Here is a 26,213-nt window from a genome sequence, read left to right as displayed (position 1 = left end):
GAAGTAAATTCGTGTTTAAATCACCTGAGAGCAAAAGTATGAAAGCATCTCTAATTCCCTCACATACTCAGGCAAGTAGACTGTGAAGTATATAGTGTGTGATGTGTATACCAGCAGTATATCTAGGCACTCAGATGAATGAGGAAGTCCAGTGTAGCTCCTGTCTTTTGAAGGAGAGGGCTTCTCTGACCACAGTGCATTTGCACTATGTCCAACCACTGTGCTTTATGGTCTTCGTGGCACCTAATCACTACCTGACTAACCTGACTGTGTGTGTGGTTTTCCTTTCTTCCTCCAGAGTCCCCTGTATTACTCAGCACAACAGTATGTACGTGTAGAAGAATGCCTGTTATAAGCTGAGGTCTGGTAAAGGTCAACTCTGTGAGGCTGGAGAGCTTTACAGTAGGTGCAGGCTCGGCATAGGGAAAAGTTCCCATTGTGAGTTATGGCTTTTGTCTTGCCTGCTTAGACTTGTCTGTTATGTCAGAAATTGAAGTATGTTTTTGCTATAGTTAGATCATTTTTTTGTGTGTGTGTGGTAGCGGTGATTGACTGTTTTTTTGAGTCAGGGTTTCTCTGTGTAGCCCTGGCTGTCCTGGAACTTGCTCTGTAGACCAGGCTGGCTTCAAACTCAGAGATCCACCTGCCTCTGCCTCCTGAGTGCTGGGATAAGGGCGTGCGCCACCACTGCCTGATTTAGTACTCATGACTAAACCTAGGACCCTGCATGTGCTAAGTAAGCATTCTACCACAGATAGATAGATGGATGGATAGATGGGTGATATTTAGTTGATAAATACATTTATATATTTTTTTTTCTTTTTCTCTTATCCAATCCTCGCTCCTTTGTAGTGATGCTTGTTAGATCACAATAGCACAAGAGTTATTTAATGTCGACGAAATGCAGTCTTCCCCATAGGAAGGAATAATGAGGTCAACACCAAGTGTGTACGACTCCACGCGGCATTATTGCACATGTGTTCAGACCCTCCGCAGCCCTGAGCTGCAGCCAGTGCGCTCCGCACCGCTGAACCACCTCTGCAGCACTCCGCATTGTTTTTTGTATGTTTGCTTTTGAGGCAGGATCTCTCTATTAAGTCCTAACTGTCCCAGAACTCACTGTGTCGATCAGGCTGGTGTCAGACTCACAGAAATTCTCTGTCTCTGCCTACCACGTGCCAGGAGTTAAGTTAAAGGTGTGTGCACCATACCTGGCCCTCCACAGTAGTTTTTGAAGCAGGGTCTCTGACGGAATCTGGGGCTGCCTGATGAAAGCGGCACTGGCCGGTCACGGAAGTGCAGGGATCTGCCTGCCTTGGCTCTCTTCTCTTCCTGGGGCTGTAGGTAGGCGCCGCCATCCCCAGCTTTTACGTGTGTTCTGGCTAACCGCCAAGCCGGACCGAAGAAATCCACTTGGTATGAGGAGGAAATCAGCCGTTGTCCTCTGACCTGCACACCTGTGCACATGCACACCATATGCACACGTACACACACGTACACTAAATAACCGTACAGGTCTGGGGAGATGTCTCCATGGAGACCCCAAGGAGCTCGTACCTGTAGTGGAACGAGAGACCTGACTTGTCCTTTGACCCCTATATATGCGCTGTGGCCCAGGCGCCCCCAAACCTGAGTCCTGGAAGCCCCAAACTACCTGTCCAGCCTCCGTTTCTCTTCATTTTGCTTGTTTTTGGTGTTTGAGGCAGTATCTTGCTGGAGAGCTCCGGAGAAGCTTCGTGTCTAGTCAGGCTGACCTCAGACTCCGAGCTCCCCCTGCCTCAGCCTCTCAGGTGTGAAGATACAGATGTCCCGCCATTGCCGAAAATCAGGAATCACAGGCCTCACGGGGCTAAAAGACGGTGTTGGCCACTAGGTCGCTCCAAAAGAAGTTCTTTTCTTGCTAATCTCAGTTTCTTAAGGCTGTTGCAAGTCTTGGCTCCTGGCCCTTCCCTCCGCCTCAGAGCCAGCAGTGGCTGGTACAGTTCTTTGGCACCTCCATCTGTCTACTTCTCTGTAGGCAGCACAGGTCCGCGTGACTAGAGTGAACCCGCCTGCGCAGTCCGGGATCATCTTCCCATCCCAGAGTCCTAACCGCAGTCACACCTGCAAAGTCCTTTCTGCCACCTCAGGTAACATTTGCAGGTCCCAGAATGACGGCAGGGCACCAGCAGAGGGCTGTCATCCTGCCTGCTCAAGTACTCAGCTTCGCCCTCACTAAGCGGCAGCCATTCAAGGTCCTGGGTGCACAAGGATAGAAATGATTTTGACTCAGGTGCCGTGTGAAGTTGCAACCAGTGTATGAGAAAGCAAGAGGCCTTCGGTCAGCAGGTGATCCGCCATGACTGAGCAGGGGCAGAAGGCGGCACAGAGCCTGACAGGAGTGAGTTGCAGCTCAGAGGAGAGGAGGAGCCTGTGCTGGGAAGTGGAGAGACAGCATGGTCTTTTCTGACTGGACAGCTGGGAAGTTGGATGTGGTTGTACCCCCTCAGTTCTCACTAGCCCCCTCTGGTGCCATTTGGTCAGTTAAGCAGCAGATACCTGCGAGGCACTGAGGCTGGCCTTGGACATGCGGTGTAATCTATAAAGTCTGCTTTTGCAGGCCTCAGTCTGGTGGAAGAAACAATCAGCTGCAGAGCCATCATGTAGGTGGAAGTAGGAGCCGGCAGGAAAGCCAGGCGTCTCTCACAGGGTCACTGGATAGGCAGGGTATCCTGAAGGCTACAGACTGGGATGCCTGCTTTAGAAGCTTTGGACCACAGGTAACAGCCCAGTTTGAATTGTCTTAAACACAAAGGAACTGAGGGGCAGGAGGAGGTACGTGTCAGGATCTGTTCCTGTAGTCAGCCTGGCTCCATTTTCTAAGACTGGCCTGAGCTCACCTCTGGGTGTAGATTTCACCCCCAGGCTGCTTTCCCTCAAGGTGGCAAAATGTTTGCTACAGTTTCAGGAGTCAGCCACACCCACGTGCCTGGCCTTCGAGAAGGCAAGGCACCTGTATACCGCAGCTCTCCAGAGTGGGGCGCACCTTCCCAGCAGCTCCTGGCGCCTGGGTTCCTCTCCGCATCGATTCCAGATCTAGGTCCATCCCTCCACTCACCGCTGCACCACACGAGTGCTATGCACTATTTGGATTAGTGCTACTTCCTGAACCTGTCACCGTGGCAAGAAAAATGGATTCGTGCTTCCTGGGACACTTGGTCTGATTTGAGGCAGGAAGCTGGTAGTCCAGTGGTAATCTTGGTGCTCTAAGGAAGGAGGGAGGGTGCAGGGATGGAAAGAAGATTACGTAATCATTTCATCTCCTTCGCTGTGGACTGGGGCCTGCCGCTTCACTTCCTCTGCTTATTTGTAGATTCCTAGCCTCACCATCTCTCCCGTGCGCTCCCATTGACTGCCTCACTCTCTCTGTTTCTTTCTTAAGATTTATTTATTTATGCCAGGTGGTGGTGGCGGCGTATGCCTTTAATCCCAGCATTCGGAAGGCAGAGGCAGGTGGATGGCTGTGAGTTTGGGGCCAGCCTGGTCTACAAAGCAAGTCCAGGATGGCCAAGGCCACACAGAGAAACCCTGTCTCAAAAAAACAAAATAAAAGATTTATTTATTTTATTTCATGTGTGTGAATGTTTTGCCCTCATGTGTCTGAGAGCCACTGAGGTCAGAAGAGGGCACCAGATCCCTTGGAATTGGAGTTTTAGGGTCCTCTGCAAGTGCTATTAGCTACTGATCCCGTCTCTGCAGCCCACTTTCTCTATTTCTTAACCCTTACGATAAATACTCTAGCTCAGATGACCCCTTTGCAGTAATCTCCAGGGTCTTCCTTTGGTAAGGAGCGAGGATGGAGGAATGAAGAACGCGGCAAGCGATCTATCCGTAAACCTGTCCCTCGAAGAAACTGTGCCCATGTCGTCCGGGGACGGGGGCAGAAAGAGTTTGGTTTTATTCTTCTGGCCCCTGCATGTCCCTGACAGCTGCTGAAGGAGAGGCTGCCTGCGTGCTTAGCCCCACTTGCTGGCGGTGAGCTTCCCAAGAAACTGTCCAGTCCGATCTCTTCTTACCCTTCTGTTTCCTCCCCCAGGGTCACTCAGGATGCGTCAACTGTCTGGAGTGGAACGAGAAAGGAGAGTAAGTGTGAGCGAGCCGGGTGGAGAAGGGGCCAGAGGGCCGGAGAGGGTTCCTAGCTGTGGTGTATCTGAGGAGATGGACTCCTGCTCTCTGACTTCCTGTTCCTCCCCTTCCCCCTCCCCCCCCCCACCCCCTCCTCTTCCTCCCCCCCCCCCCCACCTCCCCGTTTTCTAAGAGGGTTTCTCTGTGTAGCCTTGGCTGGCCTGGACTGTCTCAAACTCTCAGTTCTGGAGTGGCCTCAAACTCACAGCCATCCACCAGCCTCTGCCTCCCTGAGTGCTGGGATTAAAGTTTGGGAGAATATTGGAAAATTCTTAACAAAGTAGAATAAAAGCTACTAATATTTACAAGCTGACCTTAAACTCTACGACACCTACTGTTTGAGTTCTGTGTGCCCAACTCTGATCCTCTGGAACGGGGGTGGGGAAGAGGCAGCCTGCGGTGTTGACCTCCTACCTCTGCCCACAGCTTGCTGGCTTCTGGTTCTGATGACCAGCACACCATTGTGTGGGACCCGCTGCACCACAAGAAGCTGCTCTCCATGCACACGGGACACACAGCAAATATCTTCTCTGTGAAGGTGAGCAAGACAAGCCACATGGTGGAACTAGGTTGTCAGCATGGTTGTGTGGGTATAGTCTGTCCCATGTACATAGCCCTGTCGTGGCATGGCTGTGTGGGTATAGTGTGTCCTGTGTACATAGCCCTGTGGTGGCATGGCTGTGTGGGTATAGTCTGTCCCATGTAAATAGCCCTGTGGTGGCATGGCTGTGTAGGTATAGTGTGTCCTGTGTATATAGCCCTGTGGTGGCATGGCTGTGTGGGTATAGTGTGTCCTGTGTATATAGCCCTGTGGTGGCATGGTTGTGTGGGTATAGTGTGTCCTGTGTATATAGCCCTGTGGTGGCATGGCTGTGTGGGTATAGTGTGTCCTGTGTATATAGCCCTGTGGTGGCATGGTTGTGTGGGTATAGTGTGTCCTGTGTATATAGCCCTGTGGTGGCATGGCTGTGTGGGTATAGTGTGTCCTGTGTATATAGCCCTGTGGTGGCATGGTTGTGTGGGTATAGTGTGTCCTGTGTATATAGCCCTGTGGTGGCATGGCTGTGTGGGTATAGTGCGTCCTGTGTATATAGCCCTATGGTGGCATGGCTGTGTGGGTATAGTGTGTCCCGTGTATATAGCCCTGTGGTGGCATGGCTGTGTGGGTATAGTGCGTCCTGTGTATATAGCCCTGTGGTGGCATGGCTGTGCGGGTATAGTGTGTTGTGTGTACATATCCCTGTGGTGGCATGGCTGTGTAGGTATAGTGTGTCCTGTGTATATAGCCCTGTGGTGGCATGGCTGTGTGGGTATAGTGTGTCCTGTGTATATAGCCCTGTGGTGGCATGGCTGTGTGGGTATAGTGTGTCCTGTGTATATAGCCCTGTGGTGGCATGGTTGTGTGGGTATAGTGTGTTGTGTGTACATATCCCTGTGGTGGCATGGCTGTGTGGGTATAGTGTGTTGTGTGTACATATCCCTGTGGTGGCATGGCTGTGTGGGTATAGTGTGTCCTGTGTATATAGCCCTGTGGTGGCATGGCTGTGTGGGTATAGTGTGTTGTGTGTACATATCCCTGTGGTGGCATGGCTGTGTAGGTATAGTGTTTCCTGTGCTGTGAGGATTGGATAGTGATGCTCAAACTGCCTCTTTTCTATGTTCTTCTCAGAACCATGTGTGGGAGCACATGTGTGTCATGATGTGCATATGTGCTATGGTACATGTGGGGGTCATAAGAAAACTGGCACAAGTCAGTTCTTGCCTTGCTTTTTGGGGGGTGAGGTTTCGAGACAGGCTGGCCTCGAACTCATAATGATCTGCCTGTCTCCGCCTCCCGAGTGCTGGGATTAAAGGCATGCGCCACCATGCCTGGCTTCAGTTCTTGCCTTTCTCCCTGTGGTCTTGGAGCTCATTCAGTCATCAGGCTCCATGGCAAGCACCTTTACCCACTGAGCCAGCTGGCTCTCCCTCAGTCCGTGTATCTGTATGTGAGCAGGCAAACCCAGTGTCCTCTCTAAGCCTGTTCCCTCTCCTGTAAAGAGGAAGCAGCTAAAGAGGATTTCCAAATTCATGAACAAATGAATGAATAAGTTAAACAAATGAGGGGGTTGGGCTGAGAGATGGCTCAGCTGTTAAGAGCATTTACTGCTCTTCCAGAGGACCTGAGAATGCAGTTCCCAGCACCCCGTGTAGGGCAGTTCCAGCTCCATCATCTTTGACACCCTCTTTTAAAGCCTTTTGTGTGTACACACGCACACACACACACACACACTGGGCAGTGGTGGCTCATGCCTTTAATCCCAGCACTTGGGAGACAGAGGCAGGCGGATCTCTGAGTTCAAGACTAACCTGATCTACAGAGTGAGTTCTAGGACAGCCAGGGCTAAAACAGAGAAACCTTGTCTTGAAAAACCAAACACACACACACACACACACACACACACACACACACACACACACACACACACAAACATTTTTTAAAATTTTAAAGAGATTTTTATTTCTATTTTATGTGTGGGTGTTTTGTCTGCATGATGTGTGTCTATGTACCCCGTGGTACACAGTGCTCGTGAGAGGGTTGTGAGCTTCCATGTATGCGCTTGTGCTGGAAATCAGTCCTGATTGCTCAGGAAGAGCAGGTAGCCATCTCTCCAAGCCAATTTTGTTTGTTTGGTTGGTTGGTTGGTTTTTGGTTTTTTGGAGACAGGGTTTCTCTCTGTAGCTTTGGCTGTCTTGGACTTACTTTGTAGACCAGGCCTGCCTCAAACTCACAGAGATCTCCCTGACTCTGCCTCTCAGGTGCTAGGATTAAAGGCGTGCGCCACCACCGCCTGTTTCTGTTGTTGCTGTTGTTGTTTTGGTTTTTCAAGACAAGGTCTCTCTGTGTTAGCCTTGGATGTCCTGGACTCGCTTTGTAGACCAGGCTGGCCTCGAACTCACAGTGATTAAAGGCATATGCCTCCACTCCTGGTTTAAGCCAATATTTTTAAAATCTCAAAATATATATTAATGCGCAAGTAGCAAGCCTGAGGTAGTACAATTCACTTAGGTAATTGATTTCTAAGAAAGAGCTTGCAAATCAGGTTTGGTTACACACACAAATAATCAAATCTTTGCACTTGTTGGGAGGTGGAAATAAGAGGATCAAACGTTTAGGCTTTAGGCGGTGGTGGCACACGCCTTTAATCCCAGCACTCGGGAGGCAGAGGCAGGCGGATCGGTGTGAGTTCCAGGCCAGCCTGGTCTACAAAGTGAGTCTAGGACAGGCAAGGCTACACAGGGAAACCCTGTATCGGAAAAAAAAAAAAGTTTAGAGTTGGGCTGGAGAGATGCCTCATGCCTCAGCAGTTAAGAGCACAGACTGCTCTTCCAGAGGACCTGAGTTCAATTCCCAGCACCCACACGGCGGCTCACAACTGTCTGACATCTACAGACACACATGCACACAAAACACCAATGCACATAGAAATAAATAAATTATATTTTTTACAAAAGTTCAAGCTGGGCACAATGGCCCACGTCTTTAATCCCAGCACTCAGGAGGCAGAGGCAGGTGGATTGCTGTGAGTTCAAGGCCAGCCTGGTCTACAAAGTGAGTCTAGGACAGCCAAGGCTACACAGAGAAACCCTGTCTCGGGAGGGGGGAGGGGAACCTTGACTCGGGGCACATGTCACTTCTTCCAAGAAGATGGTTTCCAGAGATCAGCTCCCTGACTAGCTTAAGAGGCCTAAGAAAGGGTCTGGCCTGGTCTCAGTCCTACAGATAACCCAGAAGTCATTTGGACTATTAGCTACCTCTGGTCAGGTTGTGGGAGCTAGGGGAGGCCCTGGCTGTAAGGGTCATTTAGATTACTGGCCACATCTGGTCCTGGTTGTAGGAGCTTGATGTGGCCTGGCCCAGCAGATCAGCAAGAATGTTAATCCCCTAGCTCTCTAGATGGAAGAACAAGTTTTACATCTTTTCCTGCGTGCTTCACATTCCTGGGGACCTTGCTGTGCCCCCAGGGTCAGGGGCACAGCGCTGAGGCTATTGGGCTGCCAGGTTTAAAGGTCTGAAATGACCTGTGAGGAATTGGCCTTTTCAGCCCTGAAATTCTATACTTTGATGCTGGTGGGCATGTGCAGGTATGTGGCTGACCTACTTCTAGACTCCTTTCCCAGGCGCCTGTCAAGAGCTGCAGGAAGTCATAGCTTAGAGCGCTCCGAATCTTATTACCCTACACACTGCCTCCTTCCCACAGACTCTCACCTCCTGTGGATTATGTCCCATCATTTTTCTAGAAGCAGAACAGCTGCAGCTTGGTTCGTGGTCCTGATGACCAACACATGATGTATGGGCCCCTTGTGCCACAAGAAGCTGGACAGTCTTATTGTTGTCAGACCTGGAGTGACCGCCTGAGCCGTCAATTTGGCATCACTGGTTCAGAGATGTTGACAGTCCTCCTGCATGTCACTTCTGGTGTTTTTGTTGTTGTTTGTTTTGATTTTTTGGGTTTTGGTGTTTTAAAAGTACATTTTCCCGGTTGTGTGGAGGTAGTACACACCTTTAATCCCAACATTTAGGGAGCAGAGGCAGGGGGATCTCTAAGTTTGAGGCTACCCTGGTTTCCAGGACAGCCAGGGCTACACAGAGAAACCCAGAAGAAAAAAAAAAAATCTAAACTTTCTTTCTTTGTTGTTCTTGTTTTTTGTTTGGTTTGGTTTTGGGTTTGTTTGTTTGTTTTTGTTTTTGTTTTTTTGAGATAGGCTTTCTCTGTGTAGCCCTGGCTGTCCTGGAACTAGTGCTGTAGACCAGACTGGCCTTGAACTCATAGCGCTCCACCTGTGATTTCCCTACCTCTGCCTCCTGAGTGCTGGGACTAAAGGCGTGCGCCACCACCACTAGACTAAAAATACATTCTCAAAATGTATTATTATCATTTATATAGGTGTGTGGCTTGGGAGAGGGGGAACTAGCATTGCGGAAGTCATAGACAGCTTTGTGGAGTTGGTTTTTTCCTTCCCTTTTGGCTCCCAAGGATTGATTCCAAGTCACAAAGTCACAGGATTGTATGGCAAGTGCCTTTACGCACTGACTCACTGAGCAATCTTTCCATGCATGTGCGCCCCCTGGTGGCCATGGTGGTACATTACAATGTGGCAGCAAGGAGGGCTCACCTTTTTGTTTCTGTTGTTGCTGGCAGGATTAAAGATTGCTGCTTGCTCCTAAAAACATTTCTTTTCCTAATGTGCATATGGCAAGGCAGAAAAGGTCTTGTTTACTTTCTCTGCCAAATAAAAACTAAAAAGGAGAGCTGGAATATAGCTCTGTGGTATAACACTTGCCTGCCATTCTCTATGCCAGAGTCTGTCCCCAGTACAGGGAATGAAAGAAGACAGACAGACAGACAGACAGACAGACAGACAGACACACACACACACACACACACACACACACTCAACTAACATCAACCCCAAACACTTTCTTCCTCAAGGGCACATTTATAACTGGTTCTTGTCCCATGTGTCTGGAACACCCTGTTCCCCACTTCCCTGGGGTGATGGTGGTGGTCTCTGCAGTGGTCAGCCTTCCCCCAGTGTCCAGCATCTGTCCCATTGCTGTTATAAGGAGCACTGTGCTGACTGTTTTTGCCCAGATCCCCTCTTCCCTTTTGGATTACTTCTTAGAAGTGAGAGTTTCATGTCAAAAGAAACTTCATTATCCAATTCCCCAATTTTTCCACAGAAACAGACCATTAAAAAATACCCAATCTCCTAAACCTCCTGGTTTATTCTTTCCAGTTCTGAACTATTTCAGTTTTGTTACTTTAGCTCTGGAATCATGCGTGCTTAGTCACCAGCACCAGAACTGAATGGACGGATGTGTGGATGGACAGATGTGTGGATGGACAGATGTGTGGATGGACAGATGTGTGGGTGGATGGACTGATATACAAATAAAGCCGACAATCTTGGGTTTGAACAGTTGGACTGTGTTCTGAAACTTGGTGGTTCTGATCATTGGCTTTACTTTACTTTGGTACTGGAATTGAACCCAGAACTTCATACATGTTACACATGTAGTCTGCCAATAAGCTGCTCCCGTAGCCCATGCTCCTTAAAGGTGGTTTTCTTTGCCTGTGCTAGGGACTGAAGTTAGGTTTTCACGCATGCTAGGTGAATGCTCACCACTGAGACACATTCCCAGCTCCAGGGTATAAGGAGATTATTTTCAGTATCAACAAGATAAAGTAGCTGCCCTGTGGTCTGGTTTGGAAGTTCTCTGTAAGTGACAGCTAGGACTCATCCACTCAGCTCCTGCTTGGAGAAGAACCAGGAAGAGGGGTCCTTAGCAATCCAGCTCCGTGTAAGTGGCGGCTACGCTAACTGCCTGCCGCTCACTGTCCATGATTACTTCCTTGAGTTGACTGCGCGCTGTCGGTGAGCGGTTACTTCGGTGAGCTTTTAGAGATGCCCTTACTTTCCTGAGTGGCATGAGAGGGAAAAGGCGCGCTGACATCCGGGCCAGGCTCCTCTGGTAGCCAGCTCTGCCCTATCCCCTGCCCATCATTCACTTTCTCCTGAGCAGTTCCTGCCTCATGCTGGAGACCGAATCTTGATCACGGGGGCAGCTGACTCCAAGGTGCACGTCCATGACCTGACGGTAAAGGAGACGATCCACATGTATGGAGACCACACAAACCGCGTGAAGCGCATCGCCACAGCACCCATGTGGCCTAACACGTTCTGGAGTGCCGCTGAGGACGGGCTCATCCGGTGAGTGGCTCTGCCATGTACCTCCTTCCGCAGACCTGGCCTCTCCCTCCAGAGGGGGACTGGGTCTCCCCTGTTCCGGTGTCCCTTGTGTGTTTGCCCTGGTCCCTTCAGACAAAGGTGGCGCCATTGCCCTTCTTTCCTTTTCCCTTTGGGGCGCTGGGAATCAAACCTAGGGTCTCTTGCATGCCAGTTTTCTGCCACTGAGCTAACGTGCCAACAGCCCCATTTCATGGGGGGATTGGATGTGGAGACAGGGTCTTGCTCTGTAGCCCAGGTTGTACTTGGACCTCTCGACTATTGTTTTGAGAGAGGGTCTTTCTGTTCCTGGGGCTGGTTTCAGACTCTGGCTCTACAGACCCCGTCTCTGCTTCCTAAGAGGCTAGATTTACAAGCGCACCCCAGCATCCTTGGCTGTCACTGGTCTCTCCAGGTGCAGCCTTACAGCGTTCCCTCACTTCTCCAGCCTGCTTTAACTGTCCATCCCTTCGATTCCCTTACCTTCTCTCTGCTGCCGTAGAGATGCGTTAAGTATAAACTCATTGCAGTGCAGTTACAGGCAGGGCTCTGAAGCCAGAACAGAAGGCAGCACAGCTCCAATCCTAGTTCTCTCAGGGTTAGGTCTGAAGAGGCCACTCCACCCCAGAACTATAGTCTCTTCGTCTATAAAATAGGAATAATCACAATTGGTCAATGGCACGTTCAGGAAGCACTTGCTGACCCAACTGCCTCGCCTGTTGCCAGGGCCAGGCGGTGGATGTCAACAAATCGAGCACCAGGTGAACTCCCGAGAACCTGGGTAGAGTCCCTGTAAGCCCATGAACGAAAGCTGGGCCTTCAAGAGCAGGCAAGAAGAGGCAGAGTGGGTTCCCCACATGAGAAGGTGTTGTGAAGGCAGGGTAAAGTTGCATACAAGATGCCTCTGTAGTGACTGGTTGAGAACACAGCTCAGTAGCAGAGAGCCCACCTAACATATTTGAAGCCCTAGAGTCAATCCCTAGCCTGGGGGGGGGAGTCCAGGGAGAAAGGCCACAAGTATAATTGGCCCACACAGAAGGCTGAGGAATGTGGGGTATGTGAAATTGGGTCTTAAAAGTCAGACTAGAGTTCCATAGACTTCACACTTGGCAAATGGCAGAAGAAGGATGTCAGACTGTTTTAGGAAGAGCATTCAGTGAGGATGGCCTAGAAGGACACGGAAACGAGTGAGGCCATTAGAGACACCTAGGCAAGAAGTGGGTAAGTGCATGGGCAGTGCTGTAATGGCAGCAGACCCCGCCCCGCTGCAGAGGCAGGTGTGTGCTGCTGCTGTGGGCATGTGGGCTTTTCTTCTGCGTGAGCTGGGGCTGAGGGCTGGCCCTGGCTTTGGTGTTCTTTGACGGCTCTCAGAGAAGCTCGGCTCTCTTTTTTCTTACCTCCCACCAGCCATGCAGTCCTTGTTTCCTAAAAGAAAATGGATTAGGAAGGAGCAGATCTGAGTAAGTTTTTTGGGCTTGGAGGTTTTTGGTTTGTTGATTGGTTTTTAAGACAAAGTCTTGCCAGGCATGGTGGTTTACACCTTTAATCCCAGCATTCAGGGAGGCAGAGGCAGGTGGATATCTATGAGTTCGAGGCCAGCCTGGTCTACAGATTGAATCCAGGATAGCCAAGGTTACATAGAGAAACCCTGTCTCAAAAAACAAACTAACAAAACAGAAAGAAAAAGAGGTCTTACTATGCATCTTAGGCTGTCCTCAAACTCCCTGTGCGCTCAAGCCTTGAACTCATGATCCTCCTGCCTCAGCCTTCTGAAAGCCTGGATTCCAAGCATGTACCATGACACCCAGCTAACAGAACAGTTACATTCCGTAGTCTTAGCAGGTTTTCCCTGCTCTGCACTTCAAAGCCGTGACATCCCAGATAGTTTACTGCATTTCTTTGAACCTCAGTGTTGGGGCTGGTGTTGTTTTAGTTAAATAGTACGTGTGAAACACTCAGGGCAGTATTGGATGAACAGAACATTTTCACTCAGTATTTATTACTAATCACTGGCAGAATAACAGCAGTAGTGCTGACGTTTATAAAATCTGAACTGGAGTATCTACCCTAAGGGGTTAATTTAGGATAAATCAAAATCTGCTAAGAAGCCTACTGCAAGCTGGTCCTGTAATCCCAGTGCTCAGGGATGCAGAGGTAGGCAGGATCTCTGTGAGTTCAAGGCCAGCCTGGTCTATAAAGTGAGTTCCAGGACAGCACCTGGCTCGGAGCAGACGCCATCCGCTCTGGCATTACAAGAACATGGTTTCTCCCCTTCCTCCTAGGAGTGGTGTAGCCACTAAATCTGTCCTCTCTTACAGCCAGTACGACCTCCGGGAGAACAGCAAACACTCAGAGGTGCTGATTGACCTGACAGAGTACTGTGGCCCCATGGTGGAGGCCAAGTGCCTCACGGTCAACCCCCAGGACAACAACTGCCTGGCGGTCGGGGCCAGTGGGCCCTTTGTGAGGCTCTACGACATTCGCATGATTCATAACCACAGGTAGGACCAGCAGCCCACGGGGGACACTGGCCTGTGATCCCATCCCATGAGTCACTAGTTATCTCAGCGCTATCGGTATCTAGACAGAGTAGTGGTCGTTTTAATTCCAGTCTTTATCTGGGGGTGGGTGGGGTGGGGGGAGCTTCATAAGTGCCATGTGTAGAGGTCAGAGGACCTTTAGGGAGTTAATTCTCTGACTCCACCATGTGGGTCCTGGGGATCACACTCAGGTCATCAGACTTGGCATGTGGAGCCTCTTAGCAACCCCAGAGTCAGTCTTGGTTTTTGTTTTTTCCTCTGCCCACTTTTTGTTTTTTGAAGCAAAGTTTTGTTTCTTTCCCTTTTTTTAAAAAAAGATTTGTTTATTTGTTATTCTGCATGCATGTACACCTACATGCCAGAAGATCACATTGTAGATGGTTGTGAGCCACCATGTGGTTTCTGGGAATTCAACTCAGGACCTCTGGAACAGCAGTCAGTGCCCTTAACCTCTGAGCCATCTCTCTAGCCCAGAAGCAAAGTTTTGTTACATAAGCTTGTCTGTCTAGAATCACTATATAAACCAGGCTGGCCTTGAGCTCATAAACATACATTATGTCTCCCAGGTGCTGGGATGGTGTCACCACACCTGACCCCAGAGTTAGAGTGTTACACATGGAATATTTTGTACATATAATTTTATTTATTGGGGCTGGGGAGATGGCTTAGTGGCTAAGAGCACTGGCTGCTCTTCCAGGGGACCTGGGTTCAATTCCTAGCACCTATATGGCAGCTCACAACTGTCTGTAAACTCTAGTTTCATAGGATCCAGCACCCTCAAGCAAACATGCAGAAGAAACACTAATACACATGAAATAAAAATAAAGCATTAAAGGGCTGGAGAGATGGCTCAGAGGTTAAAAGCACTGGTTGTTCTTCCAAAGGTACTGAGTTCAATTCCCAGCAACCACATGGTGGCTCACAACCATCTATAATGAGATCTGGTGCCCTCTTCTGGCCTGCAGTTGTACATGCAGGTAGAACACTGTATACACAATAAAGAAATACATCTTTTTAAAAATATATAAATAAAAAAAAAAAGCATTAAAAACATTTTTATCAGCCGAGTGTGGTGGCTCCCGCTTTTAATCTCAGCACTCTGTGAGATGGATCTCTGTGAGTTCGAGGCCAGCCTGGTCTACAAAGTAAATCCAGGACAGCCAGGGCTACACAGAGAAACCCTGTCTTGAAAAAGAAAACAAAACAAAAGGAAGAAAGAAGAGGGCTGTCTTGCCCCGCTCATTCTCCAGCCTCAGCCTCCGTGACTAGGACAGGGCTGCTCTGCTCTGTTGGTGGATAGGCCCACAGCCATCCTAACAGCAAGCCTTGGTGTCACTAGTGGCAGGAGGAAAGACACCTTCTGTCCTTCTGTATCTCTAGGGGTGCAGCCCTGGGTTTCCTCTGGCATGTAATCCAGCCTGCCAGGGATAGAGCTGGAGTTTTGACCTGTGTGATTTTTCCTTCCCATCAGAAAGAGCATGAAGCAGAGTCCTTCAGCGGGTGTGCACACCTTCTGTGACCGGCAGAAGCCCCTTCCAGATGGTGCAGCACAGTATTATGTGGCAGGTAGGCCCAGCCTGGCTCTTGACTAGACGCTGGGGCCATGGGGGAGGTAGGGGGGAAGGGGCACGGGGTGAGAAGAAGGAGGGAGGGGGGAGGACGGGATGACAGCAGTCAAGAGCAGGGGTTTTGGAATCAGACAGGTCTGAGCTTTACTCCTGACTTGCCATTGCCTAGCTGTGTAACTGTCAACAAATCACTTAACCCTGTGAGCCTCTTCTCTGTAAAATGGGATTGTAATCCCAGAACTCCTGAGGCTAAGGCGGGAGGCTCAACACCACAGCACTGATCAGGAGTAAAGAGCGAGACCCTGCCTTATAGACACAGAATGGCTGAGGACGAGCATAAGCAGCTGGCCCATTGCCTGTACCGAGGGCTCCACACTTGGAGCCACTTCCGTGAAGCTGATTGCTAGCATTTTCACTTTGACTGTCTCTACTCTTTAAGGGACTTAAAAGTCTCATCCTAGGGTCCCTGTGCTCTTGTTGGCAGGGCACCTGCCGGTCAAGCTGCCCGACTATAACAGCCGTCTGAGAGTGCTGGTTGCCACTTACGTGACCTTCAGCCCCAATGGCACAGAGCTGCTGGTCAACATGGGAGGAGAGCAGGTAGGCTCAGCTGCCTGGTGAGACCCTACGCCATCCGTCCCTGTCTTGGCAGATAAAAAGCAACAGTTTCCAGCTGGGCACGGTGGTGCACACACCAGTAATCCCTACACTCCGGGAGGCAGAGGCAGGCAGATCTCTGTGAGTCCCAGGCCAGCCTGGTCTACAAAGCGAGTCCAGGACAGCTAAGGCTACACAGAGAAACCCTGTCTCAAACCAAAAAAAAAAAAAAAAAAAAAAAAATGGGGAGTGAGGGCTAGAGAGACAGAGACGGCTCAGAAGTTAGGAGCACTGGCTGCTCTTCCAAAGGTCCTGAGTTCAGTTCCCAGTAACCACATGATGGCTCACAACCATCTATAATGAGATCTGGTGCCCTCTTCTGGTATGCAGGTGTATATGTCAACAGAACACTCATGCGTATAAATAAATAAGTAAATAAAATTTAAAACTAGCTATTTACAGTGACTTCAAGCAATTGTCTATTTTTCTGAGCCTCAGTTTCCTCTTCTGTGAGGAAATCTTTGAGGCTCAGAGTTTAGCTAGGCTGTGATCTAGGGCCAGCTTTGAGAAGTGTCACTCGATAGTACCAAAGTGCTGGACCCTCTGTTTGTGTGCTCTCAGCTCAAGGTGTGTGCTGAGCCTTGTAGAAATCCATCTCCAGCCACCATTATGGTAATGCTGTGGCACTAGCATTGTCATAGGCATGATAGGGACAAATGCAATACAAAGAGTCCTGAGGCTGACAGTGACCCCCTACAGAGCAGGGTGTAAATACACGCAAAAGAGAGGGCTGGACAGCGGGTGATGAGGATGAGGGCCTAGCTTCATCCTGCTCTTAGGACCCTGGTGAAGTCTGACATTCTGAGTCTGCAGAGAAGATGGTGCTAGAACCAGCGGGCTCCCCGGGCTGGGCATTCTGGGGTAAGTCCATCTAGGACACCCAGCAGACCCGTGACCAACACTGAGCAAGCGTCAACAGATAATGGTTGCTTAGTGAGAGCAGTCACTGCAGTGTCACTTTTCGTAGCTTCTCTTCTCTGAGGCCTCAGTTTTCCAGTCTATAAAACAAGGTATCTATGGCCTTTGAGGACTTTTCTAATTTAAATATGTGCTTCCAGTTAATGACTGTGTCAGCAGGGGCTTTGAGTAGTCCCACAACCTGGCCCAAGAGTCCAAAGTTAGGAGGAGTTTCCTGTTCAGGGTTCATTTCGTGCAAGCGTCTGGGTGGTTCCATGCTCAGTGCTCACGGTCAGCTCAGAACTCTGGTCTTAAAAGCTCCAACATCTTCCATCTCTCCCCAACTCAGGTGTATTTGTTTGACTTGACTTACAAGCAACGGCCATATACCTTCCTCTTGCCTAGAAAATGTCACTCAGTGGGTAAGTTCTCCCTAAGGGAGTCTGTGCTGTGGTGGGTGGGGCCTTGTGTGCTTCACCTCTGTGGAGAAGCCTAGATGTCTACAGTAGCCTTGTTAGGACAACCACAGCAGGTCAGAGAAATCCATCCAACACTTTGAGTCCTGCCCCTATGGGTGATGGGTCCTCCTGGTACTGTGCCGCCTAAGAACTTGAAGTAGCTGCCGGTTTCCTTCTTATCCTGGTTCCTGGATTTCTTTTTTTTTTTTTTTAAAGAGCTTTATTCAATGCAATTAAATGCCATACAAACTCTTATTAGTTACACAATTCAGTAATTTCAACTAAATGTATAGAAATGTATTTGAAATTATCACCACATGATGTCAGAGCCTCCTCTGCACCTGTCTGTTCAGTCTATTCTTCATTCGCACATCACCACAAACATGAGTGTGCACTCTTTTTATAAATTTACTTCCTTGAACATGGTATATAAATTATAGCATACAATATATGATATTTCTCCTAATTTTAAATAAGAAAGTAGTACTTTTCCCCAGTGATAAGGTTTGCTTAGTGTCTACAAATTAGTCAGTGCAATGAATGCCATATTAACATGATACTATAAACAAAACCAAAAACACATGTCCATATTAATGAAGGTATAAAACTCATTTTACAAAATATAATATTCATGATGAAAACAGTCTCCTAATAAACTAAAACAGAAAATAATTTCCTCAATTTAATAAAGGGGTCCTATGAAAAATCTACAGGTGGCATCCTGGATTTCTTTCTGTGGCTTACAGCTGATGCCCGCACCTCCTCACCCCTCCTCCCTCCCCAGCCTCTGCTGCGGGAAATGTCAGACAGAAGCTGTGTCCTCTTTTCACCAGCAGAGGGTGCACAGGCTTTTCTTTTTACCGTTGCCTGTCTGTCCTGACTTGTTTTCTGGGGCTGGCTTTGACCTGAGAGGGTAGTCAGACATGCTGGAAGCCAAAGGCGTGTAGAGGACTGAAGTCCTCCTCCTGAGCTGTCACTCTTACTTTCTGTACATCCTTCCAGAAGTCCAAAATGGCAAGACGTCTACCAATGGTGTGTCCAATGGCGTGTCGAATGGCCTACACCTCCACAGCAATGGCTTCCGGCTGCCGGAAAGCAAGGGGTGTATCAGGTGAGGCCAGCTGACCTTGATCGCCTTTCGTGTCTTAGTTACAGCTTATGGATGAGCATGTCCTGTAAACCTCTCTTCTGGGGGCCGGACTACTCAGCAGTCAAGTCAGAGGACCCAGCTTCCATTTCCAGAACACACACAGCAGCTCACAGCTGTCTGCAGCCTCATTTCCACTAGATCCAGGGCCCTCTTCTGGCCTCTTCCGGCACCCACGATACAAAAAGAAACGTCAACAAAAGTTTAAAACACCACATGTGTGTACACACACACACACACACACACACACACACACACTCTTCCTCCTGACCTGAATGCAGATAGGAATCCCAGATGGTGGACTGACGCTTGCCCCTCTGTAGCAGCCGCTGGGGTAAGGGTCCAGGGCTAGCTGCCCCTCCCACACAGACGACGCCTCCCCTGGTATTTTATTTATAGCACATCCCTGCCTCCGTTCTCTTCTCTCCCCTCTCCTGGGCTTAGATGCATAAGGTTCAAATTCCCCAGAGTCATAGGAAGAGGTAGGATGGTCACAAGGTCTAACTCAGTGTGGGGGCATGCTGCATGGGTGGCTGTCACCTCAGCCAAGCATTTGATGAATAATTGCTTTTTACCTGTCCAAACAGCCTTCCCTCTGCCTTTCTTTTACTGGCTAACAGTATTTGGGATTGTGTGCATATTCTCTCGTGGTAATAGGTAATAACCCAAGCTCAGGGTGCGAGTGGCCCCTTCCCCTGGGTGCCAGTGAGATCCTCAGGTCCACGAAACAGTGCGCAGCCCTTGGGTAGAGCTGCCAACCTTTAGCTGGTCTGACCTGGCTCCTCTCCCCCGGCAGCCCCCAGGTGGAGCTACCCCCGTACCTGGAACGTGTGAAGCAGCAAGCCAACGAAGCCTTTGCCTGCCAGCAGTGGACCCAGGCCATCCAGCTGTATAGCAAGGCTGTGCAGAAGGCCCCTCACAACGCCATGCTCTATGGAAACCGCGCTGCCGCCTACATGAAGCGCAAGTGGTGAGTGGACTCGCGGGCGCCTGGGGCAGAAGAGGGCGGAAGCAACCGGACCCAAGTTGCTAAGGCATCCAGAGAAGGTGGCGTTGGCACCCACCAGCTCAGAGCCACTCCTTTCCACCAAGGCTGAGGGGAGTTGGGTCCCTCAGGCACAAGACATTTAGTGCTTGCTTTGTCGTAGAGTGTGAGTGAAGCAGGGGTTGAGAGAATTGTTACTGATTATTGGAGAATCCGGCCTTGGCTTGGACTTGGACGGAACAGTGAAATCTTGGTAGCCGCAACTGAGGCGCTTGATGAACTAACTCCTCTTCACAAGATGATTCTACAGCGGAATGGCCCTACATCTGCTCTCTGGGCTCTTAGGCCCACTCACTGGACCAAGTACAAATCAGACCTCAGAGACCTGAGGTCAAGTAGATTATGTTGGGATAGGTGATAAAGGGATAGATCGGTCAGCATCCTAAGACGCCCTGCATCTTCAGAGACCACCAGGGACCCAGCCCTGCCTGCAGCACCATCAGACAAGCAAGCAGGCGGACCCCCATCCCCCAGCCAGGGCCAAGACTAGATGGATAGAGCTGGGCCCACAGCCATTTCTGCTCCGTCTGGCATCCGTCGGCTCTGCCCAGACAGACAGGCCAGCTGGTGTGCCATCGTCTGGCTGAAACTAGGCAGGCCTGGGAAAGCTTAAGAAACCCACCCAAGGCAGCAGGATGGGGGTGGGGAAGATGCCACACACGCAGAAGTTAGCTTAGGCATCAGGAGTTTCCCCAGGGATCAAGGGGCACCCACATTCAGAAGAGGACTATCTGGGGGCTGCCTGAGGTGTGTCACCTCTGTTCCAGGGGTTGGGTAGGATGTGGCGGCCTCATCTAGAGATCAAGAGCTCAGCTTTGTGTGTCTCTCTATTTTTGCTGAGAGAAGTTGGTGGTTTCCTAACCCATAGCTTGTTTTCTGAGCTCCTAGTATGTACTAGGTACTGGGGAGACAGTTCTGTCCCTGAGTCCCTGTGCCCTGAAGTGCGCAGCTGCTGGACCAAGGATTAAGTGTGTGACATAGTTCAGCCTGAAACATGCAAGATGCAAGAAGCAGTAAGTCTTGTTAATGGTCAGGCAAAGTGCTGTGGGCATCAAGAGGAGTTGAGTCACCTAGCTCAGGATCAGGGAAGCCTCAGAAAGAGGTGGTGCCTGAATGGGCTTAAAGTGTGGGCAGCTTAGACAAGGAGATGAGGGGGAGGAGAGGACTGTGGGGAAGGACATTGCAGGGAGATGAAATGGTGTGAACAAAGGCCTGGGGGCGGGGACTGACTGAAGAGCCTGCCTCAGAACAGCAAATCCATTTGGCTAGAGCACAGGGTTCTGGAAAGGACTGGCAGGGGCTGAGTCTGTGAGGTAGCCTGGGGCTTGCCTGGAAAGGGCTTGGAATGCAGAGGGTGGCGTCTGGCCTGGATTCCGTGTGTGATGGGCAGCTACTGGAGAGATTGGAGCGGGATGGGCAGAGGGCTGTCTTTTCAGGGACGCTGATCTGGCAGAGGATTGAGGCTGGGTGAGCCCTGGGGCCAGCCTGCACTCCCCCCGCCCATCCCCACATGCCTGCCAGTGACCCCTAGAATGTGACATTCTGTCCCAGGCCAGTCTCCCCAGGGCTGCCATCTGCTCCTGGAAACAGACCACCCTCTGGCTCCCGGCTGGTCTCTGGGCTGGCTCTTGCTAGGAGCTCAGAAGGGGCACCTTGCAGGCAGTAATTGGGTTTCCACACAGCGCCTGCTCCTTCGTCATAACCACTCATCCTGACGCAGAGCGCACATCAAAGTGGCTTCGTTTCCTGCCTGCTCCACATTGCTTAGCTGACCCTTTCTAGTCTAGGGGCTCCAAGGGCTGGGTGCTCCTCTGACTTACCTAGCAACAGGAGAGTCTGGGAGGCGCCTTCTGGAACAGGCTGATGGTGGCCACACAGGAGCCTTGTGAGCTGTGCCCTTGGAGGGACCCTTGGCTTTAGGGATTGCTGCTCATTTGTCACCTGGGGAGATAGGCCCACCTTAGCCTAGCATTGAAAAAATGAACATATACATGTTTCTATAGGGCAAAGTGGTCCTCACTACAGACAAGGGCAACAGGAGAGGTGTGCCTCCTGTCCTGGCTCAGCATAAGAAAAGGAGGGCCTCTCCCCCTTACACCCCTCCAATAAAAAGCATCTCCACTTCCCTTTATCCATACTTTTCCATTGGAGAGAACAGTAGAGAGGATTTGGAGCTCCTGGTGCGCACAGCCCCCTCACCATCAGCTTCCAGAGAGCTGACTTTGCCAGACAGTCAGGCCCCATCCTCCAGCCCCAGGAGGTGGAGGCCACAGCTGCTGCAGATCAGTCAGCCAGGACAGAGGGGGGTCTGGCTGAGGGCGTGCTGCCTGCTGGTCAGACCCTGAGCCCCAGGCCTAGCACTTCTGGCTTCTCCAGACCACAGAACTGTCCTTGAGGGCCCCCTGCCTCGGACATAGCTTTGAAGGCCAGCAGGGGGACTTGAGGGGGTGGATGGAGGAAGAGAGAAGGAGGGCTTGGGGAGCCTGAGGTGGGCAGGATGCCAGGCCTTCTGCTGCAGAGCTGCGGGTGCCTGAGGTGAGCAGTGCACAGTTGCAGTCTGTGCCCGGCAGAGGGCAGCCCAACACTGCTTTTCACTACCTCAGGCCTCAGGGCTCCTCACTTGCTCCTCAGCTTACTTGGCTCCCAAGGAATACTGGGGTAAGCCAAGCCTCCACCTCCATGTCTCCTCACCCTGAGGTCTGTTAGAGATAGCCTGGAGGTAGCCACAGGAAACGGAGACTGGTGGAGAACTGGTGTTTGTCACAGGACCTCACCTCTAAGCTACATCCCTCTACCTCCCCAGGGATGGTGACCACTACGACGCCCTCCGAGACTGCCTCAAGGCCATCTCCTTAAACCCCTGCCACCTGAAGGCGCACTTCCGTCTGGCCCGGTGCCTCTTTGAACTGAAGTATGTGGCTGAGGCTCTGGAGTGCCTGGACGACTTCAAAGGGAAGTTCCCTGAGCAGGCCCACAGCAGCGCTTGTGATGCACTCGGCCGTGACATCACAGCTGCCCTTTTCTCCAAAAGTGACGGTGGTGAGTGAGTGCCGAATGGCCTGGAAAAGGCATGGTTCTGTGATCCAAAGGCCCTTGCATCAGATGTGGATTCAGTCTGCTGAGCCCTGAAACTCACTTAACACAGCTGAAGGAGGGGACAGCCAGCACCTCCTATGGAAAGTTTGCGGTGCGGGTTACGGCTAGCATTCAAGGCGGCAGGTAGAGCCCAGTCAGGCCGTGTGGGCTCCAGCTGGAGCTTCCTTCCCGCCTGTTCCCAGACAGGGCCTTGACAGCAGCGCACTGGGCTGAGAGAGGCGAGTGATGTTTGCTGCCTTTGTTCCGATCTGTGCACGTGCTGCAGACAGTGGCGAGGGCAGTGCTGAGGCCCAGCTTCTCTAGGGGAGCTGTGTGTGTCCATGGATACAGCACAGCCTCCAGACCAGTCGCAACTGCGAAGGGCATCGAAAGTCTGCCTGGGTCCTCTAGCTAGAGTTGCAGGCCAGGGTCCCGTGGGCTACAGATACGGAAGATGGGCTGACTGGGGGCGGAGAACTAGCTGTGTGGGAGTCGCGTCAGGCTGAAGCCAGCAGTGCGTCTTCCTACAGCCTGTCTCGATTTTCCAGAGGAAGGCGGGGGCGGGGGGCCTTTATTGCTTGTTCTGGGCTGAGGGCTGTGAGGAACTGAAGGGAAGGGACCTCTCTCACCTCCCCTTCATCTCTGCCCCAGAGGAGAAGAAGGCAGCTGGCGGCGGCGGGGGCGGCGGTCCAGTTCGCCTTCGAAGCACAAGTCGCAAGGACTCCATCTCAGAAGATGAAATGGTGCTGCGGGAACGGAGCTACGACTACCAGTTCCGCTACTGTGGCCACTGCAACACCACAACGGATATCAAGGAGGCGAATTTCTTTGGAAGGTCTGAGGCCCTGAACGGGAGGAGGGTGCACGTGACAGTTGGCGGCAGGGTCTTGTGGGGAGGGGCCCCATGGATTGACATGCCTGGCTCTGCCTTTGTCCCCTTGGGTGCCTCTGGCCAACCTGTCTCTTTGTCCGTTCAGCGAAGCCACCCACACCACTCATGGAGTCTTAACAGACTGGACCGAGTATGGCGTCCAGAGCTGTGCCTGGAACGCTTTCCTCTGCCCCGCCCCACTCTGTCTCGTGTCCCAGGGCTGGCTTCTTTTATCTGGACACTTGGGGCTTTTCTCTGCTGCTGAAAAGGGAGGCAGGAAGTCTGAGAGGCTGGACATCTCAGACCACTGTGTGCTCAGGAGGGCAGAGCCCTTATCCACAGACACTTCCACCCGTGCCCCAGCCTTCCCTTGTTTATACCCTTTGGGTGTATGTCAAGAAGATCGCCTCTGAATGTCAACAGTGTGTGAGGCCTGTGTTGTGGATGTCCTGTAGGGTTTGGTGGTCTGGTAGTCTTGGATTGCTGAGGGAAGCCTTAGCTAGATGAGAGTATTCTTAAAGATACAAAGGTGGCCGGGCGTGGTGGCGCACGCCTTTAATCCCAGCACTCGGGAGGCAGAGACAGGTGCATCACTGTGAGTTTGAGGCCAGCCTGGTCTACAAAGTGAGTCCAGAACAGCCAGAGCTACACAGAGAAACCCTGTTTCGAAAAACAAAAACAAAAAGCAACCACCAACAAACAAAAACCCAAAAACCAACATCAGTGATTGTCTGGGTCCCTAGTGCTGGGATTACAGGTGTGCACCACCACACCCAGCTATCTGATTTTATTTTGAGACAGACTCTCACTAAATTGCTCAAGGTATCCTTGCCTGGGTATCACGTTGTAGGCCCGGCTGGTTGCGGGGTTTTGTTGCTACTAGTGATGACTAGGACGAAGGAGCCCATCTGCGTAGGAGAGTTCTGGGTCAAGGAAAGCCCCTTGGTGTGAGGGCTGAGTGCTCCTGAGTTGCACCTAGTCCCTCGAGCCTTTACTTGAGCCTTAGAATAGTCTCCCACCTGACCTCCCTGCCCTTTGCCCCCTGCCAGCAATGCTCAGTACATCGTCAGTGGCTCTGATGATGGCTCCTTCTTCATCTGGGAAAAAGAGACCACCAACCTAGTCCGAGTGCTCCAGGGAGATGACTCCATCGTCAACTGCTTGCAGCCACACCCCAGCTACTGCTTCCTGGCTACCAGCGGCATCGACCCTGTTGTGAGACTGTGGAACCCACGACCAGAGGTGAGGGCATAGGCAAGGTGGCCAAGGCTGGACAACAAGGAACACGAGGGCTGTGTTTAGAGCCTCTAGCTGAGCATCAGTGTCAGGCTAGAAGCTGCTGGGAAGGGGGAAGGCCCTCGGCTTCAGAAAGCTCTCGAAGCAATCTTGGGGTGAGCCTGGCTTTTGTAACCGGGGAGTGTATCCTTGAGCTAGCCATGAAGGTGAAATGCCGATAGACTAAGAGCGGGTGTGCAGGAGGGAAGACAGAACCGGCCCAGCCTCTCGTGGGAGCGCCTCAAGCTCCCCGAGGCCTTTCTTTCATGTGCTCTGTCATGGCTCTGCTCAGAGGCTGTTTTGAGGGCTGACTCCTTGAGTCCAGGAAGGGGCACAGACTTTGGAGTTGATTTCTATGCACAGAGTACTTGGGCAGTGTGGCCGCCTCTGTTCTCAGTGCAGGTGGGCAGGTGGGCCTTCCCGGGGGAGCTGAAAGTTCATGTAGATCTGAATCCAGAACTGATTTGCTGTGACTTTTATAGAGAGGACCCCATGAGAGCCTTCCTTGAGAGAGAAAATGCAAAGGGCTATGAGAGGTAGGGGACTGTATCTGGTCCCCAAGCCATGTGAGGCATCCCCCCAACATGTACTCCGCCTGTGTATCCCCTCCCAATGTGTTCACCTTGTGTGCCTCTTACCTCATACCTCAGTGTGATTTTTTTTGTTTTGTTTTGTTTTGTTTTTCAAGACAGGGTTTCTCTGTGTAGCCTTGGTTGTCCTGGGCTCACTTTGTAGACCAGGCTGGCCTCGAACTCACAGCCATCCACCTGCCTCTGCCTCCCAAGTGCTAGGATTAAAGGCCTGCGCCACCACGCCCGGCTAGTGTGATCTCTTAACATGTTCTGAAGTAGGTGTTTCCTCTTAAATATCCCAGGCTGTGTGTTTCCCTCCCCCAGCCCCATGCCGCAGTCCACGTGCCCCCCTTAACCATCCATCCCCGTGCCGTGCTCACTAGAACCCCCCTCTTCTTCCCAGAGTGAAGACCTCACAGGCCGAGTTGTGGAGGATATGGAGGGAGCCTCCCAGGCCAACCAGCGGCGCATGAACGCCAACCCCTTGGAGGCGATGCTGCTGGACATGGGCTACCGGATCACAGGCCTGAGCAGCGGGGGCGCTGGGGCCTCTGATGACGAGGACAGCTCAGAGGGCCAGGTGCAGTGCCGGCCCAGCTAGATGCTCCCAGCCCCCCGTCCCCAGCCATGTGCAGGAGGGCAGAGAGTCGGGTTCTGTCTTGGATTGTCTTCCCACCCTCATTTTTTCATTTCCCCTGTTTTGTTTGTTAGTTTGACACTGTGGGTGGGGATTGCTGCAACTTGCTGGCTTTCAGACTCTTGGGCTGATTGTCCCTTGACTGTCCCAAGCCCTGAGCAAAAAAGCAGGAGGGAAAGCCCCTCCGTCCGCCCTCACCTCCTGCTTCCGTGTCTCTGGAAACCCCTTCTGCCTCCAGTGGGGAGGCTAGAGCCAGAGCTGTCTTCAAGGACTGCCCTGCCCTTTAGGTTGGCAGCAGAAAGGGGGAGGAGCTCCCTGCTGGCAAAGGCCTGCCTTGGCCTGTTGTTGCCACTCTTGCTCTCCTGCCTGGGGGGCTAGCTCCCCTGTGGTCTTTCTGGAAGGTCCCTTCACAGCCACCAGTGTTAGAGTGGAAGCAAGGAAAGATAGGAACCCTGGAGTGGCAAAGTCAGGCCACCTGCCCTGGCGGCAGTGGGCAGTGGCAGGCGCCTCCTCATCCCCTCCTGGGCCTGTTCTCT

General features: G+C 51.4%; 1 protein-coding gene across 4 annotated transcripts in view; it reads left to right on the top strand.

The window, feature by feature from the left end:
• WDTC1 (WD and tetratricopeptide repeats 1) overlaps nucleotides 1–25,792 on the top strand; it is a 62,409-nt gene extending 36,617 nt beyond the window's left edge. For 3 of the 4 annotated variants that reach the window (XM_084785256.1, XM_084785255.1, XM_084785254.1), the window contains exons 4-16: nucleotides 4,076–4,122; nucleotides 4,591–4,702; nucleotides 10,733–10,920; nucleotides 13,254–13,436; nucleotides 14,947–15,041; nucleotides 15,528–15,643; nucleotides 16,947–17,019; nucleotides 18,058–18,166; nucleotides 18,999–19,172; nucleotides 22,051–22,286; nucleotides 22,974–23,157; nucleotides 24,243–24,435; nucleotides 25,444–25,792. In XM_084785256.1, the coding sequence (XP_084641382.1) occupies nucleotides 4,076–4,122; nucleotides 4,591–4,702; nucleotides 10,733–10,920; nucleotides 13,254–13,436; nucleotides 14,947–15,041; nucleotides 15,528–15,643; nucleotides 16,947–17,019; nucleotides 18,058–18,166; nucleotides 18,999–19,172; nucleotides 22,051–22,286; nucleotides 22,974–23,157; nucleotides 24,243–24,435; nucleotides 25,444–25,641 (1,908 nt within the window). In that variant the 3' untranslated portion in view covers nucleotides 25,642–25,792. The remainder of the gene's footprint in view (nucleotides 1–4,075; nucleotides 4,123–4,590; nucleotides 4,703–10,732; nucleotides 10,921–13,253; nucleotides 13,437–14,946; nucleotides 15,042–15,527; nucleotides 15,644–16,946; nucleotides 17,020–18,057; nucleotides 18,167–18,998; nucleotides 19,173–22,050; nucleotides 22,287–22,973; nucleotides 23,158–24,242; nucleotides 24,436–25,443) is intronic. The other variant, XM_084785257.1, reaches the window with a different exon arrangement.
• The last annotated feature ends 421 nt before the right edge of the window (nucleotides 25,793–26,213 follow it).

Source organism: Acomys minous (genome assembly GCF_964271855.1).
Source record: "Acomys minous genome assembly, chromosome: 6".
In the NCBI taxonomy this organism is placed as follows: domain Eukaryota; kingdom Metazoa; phylum Chordata; class Mammalia; order Rodentia; family Muridae; genus Acomys; species Acomys minous.
Note: the sequence above shows the minus strand (reverse complement) of the source record. Positions and strands in the feature narration are given on the sequence as shown.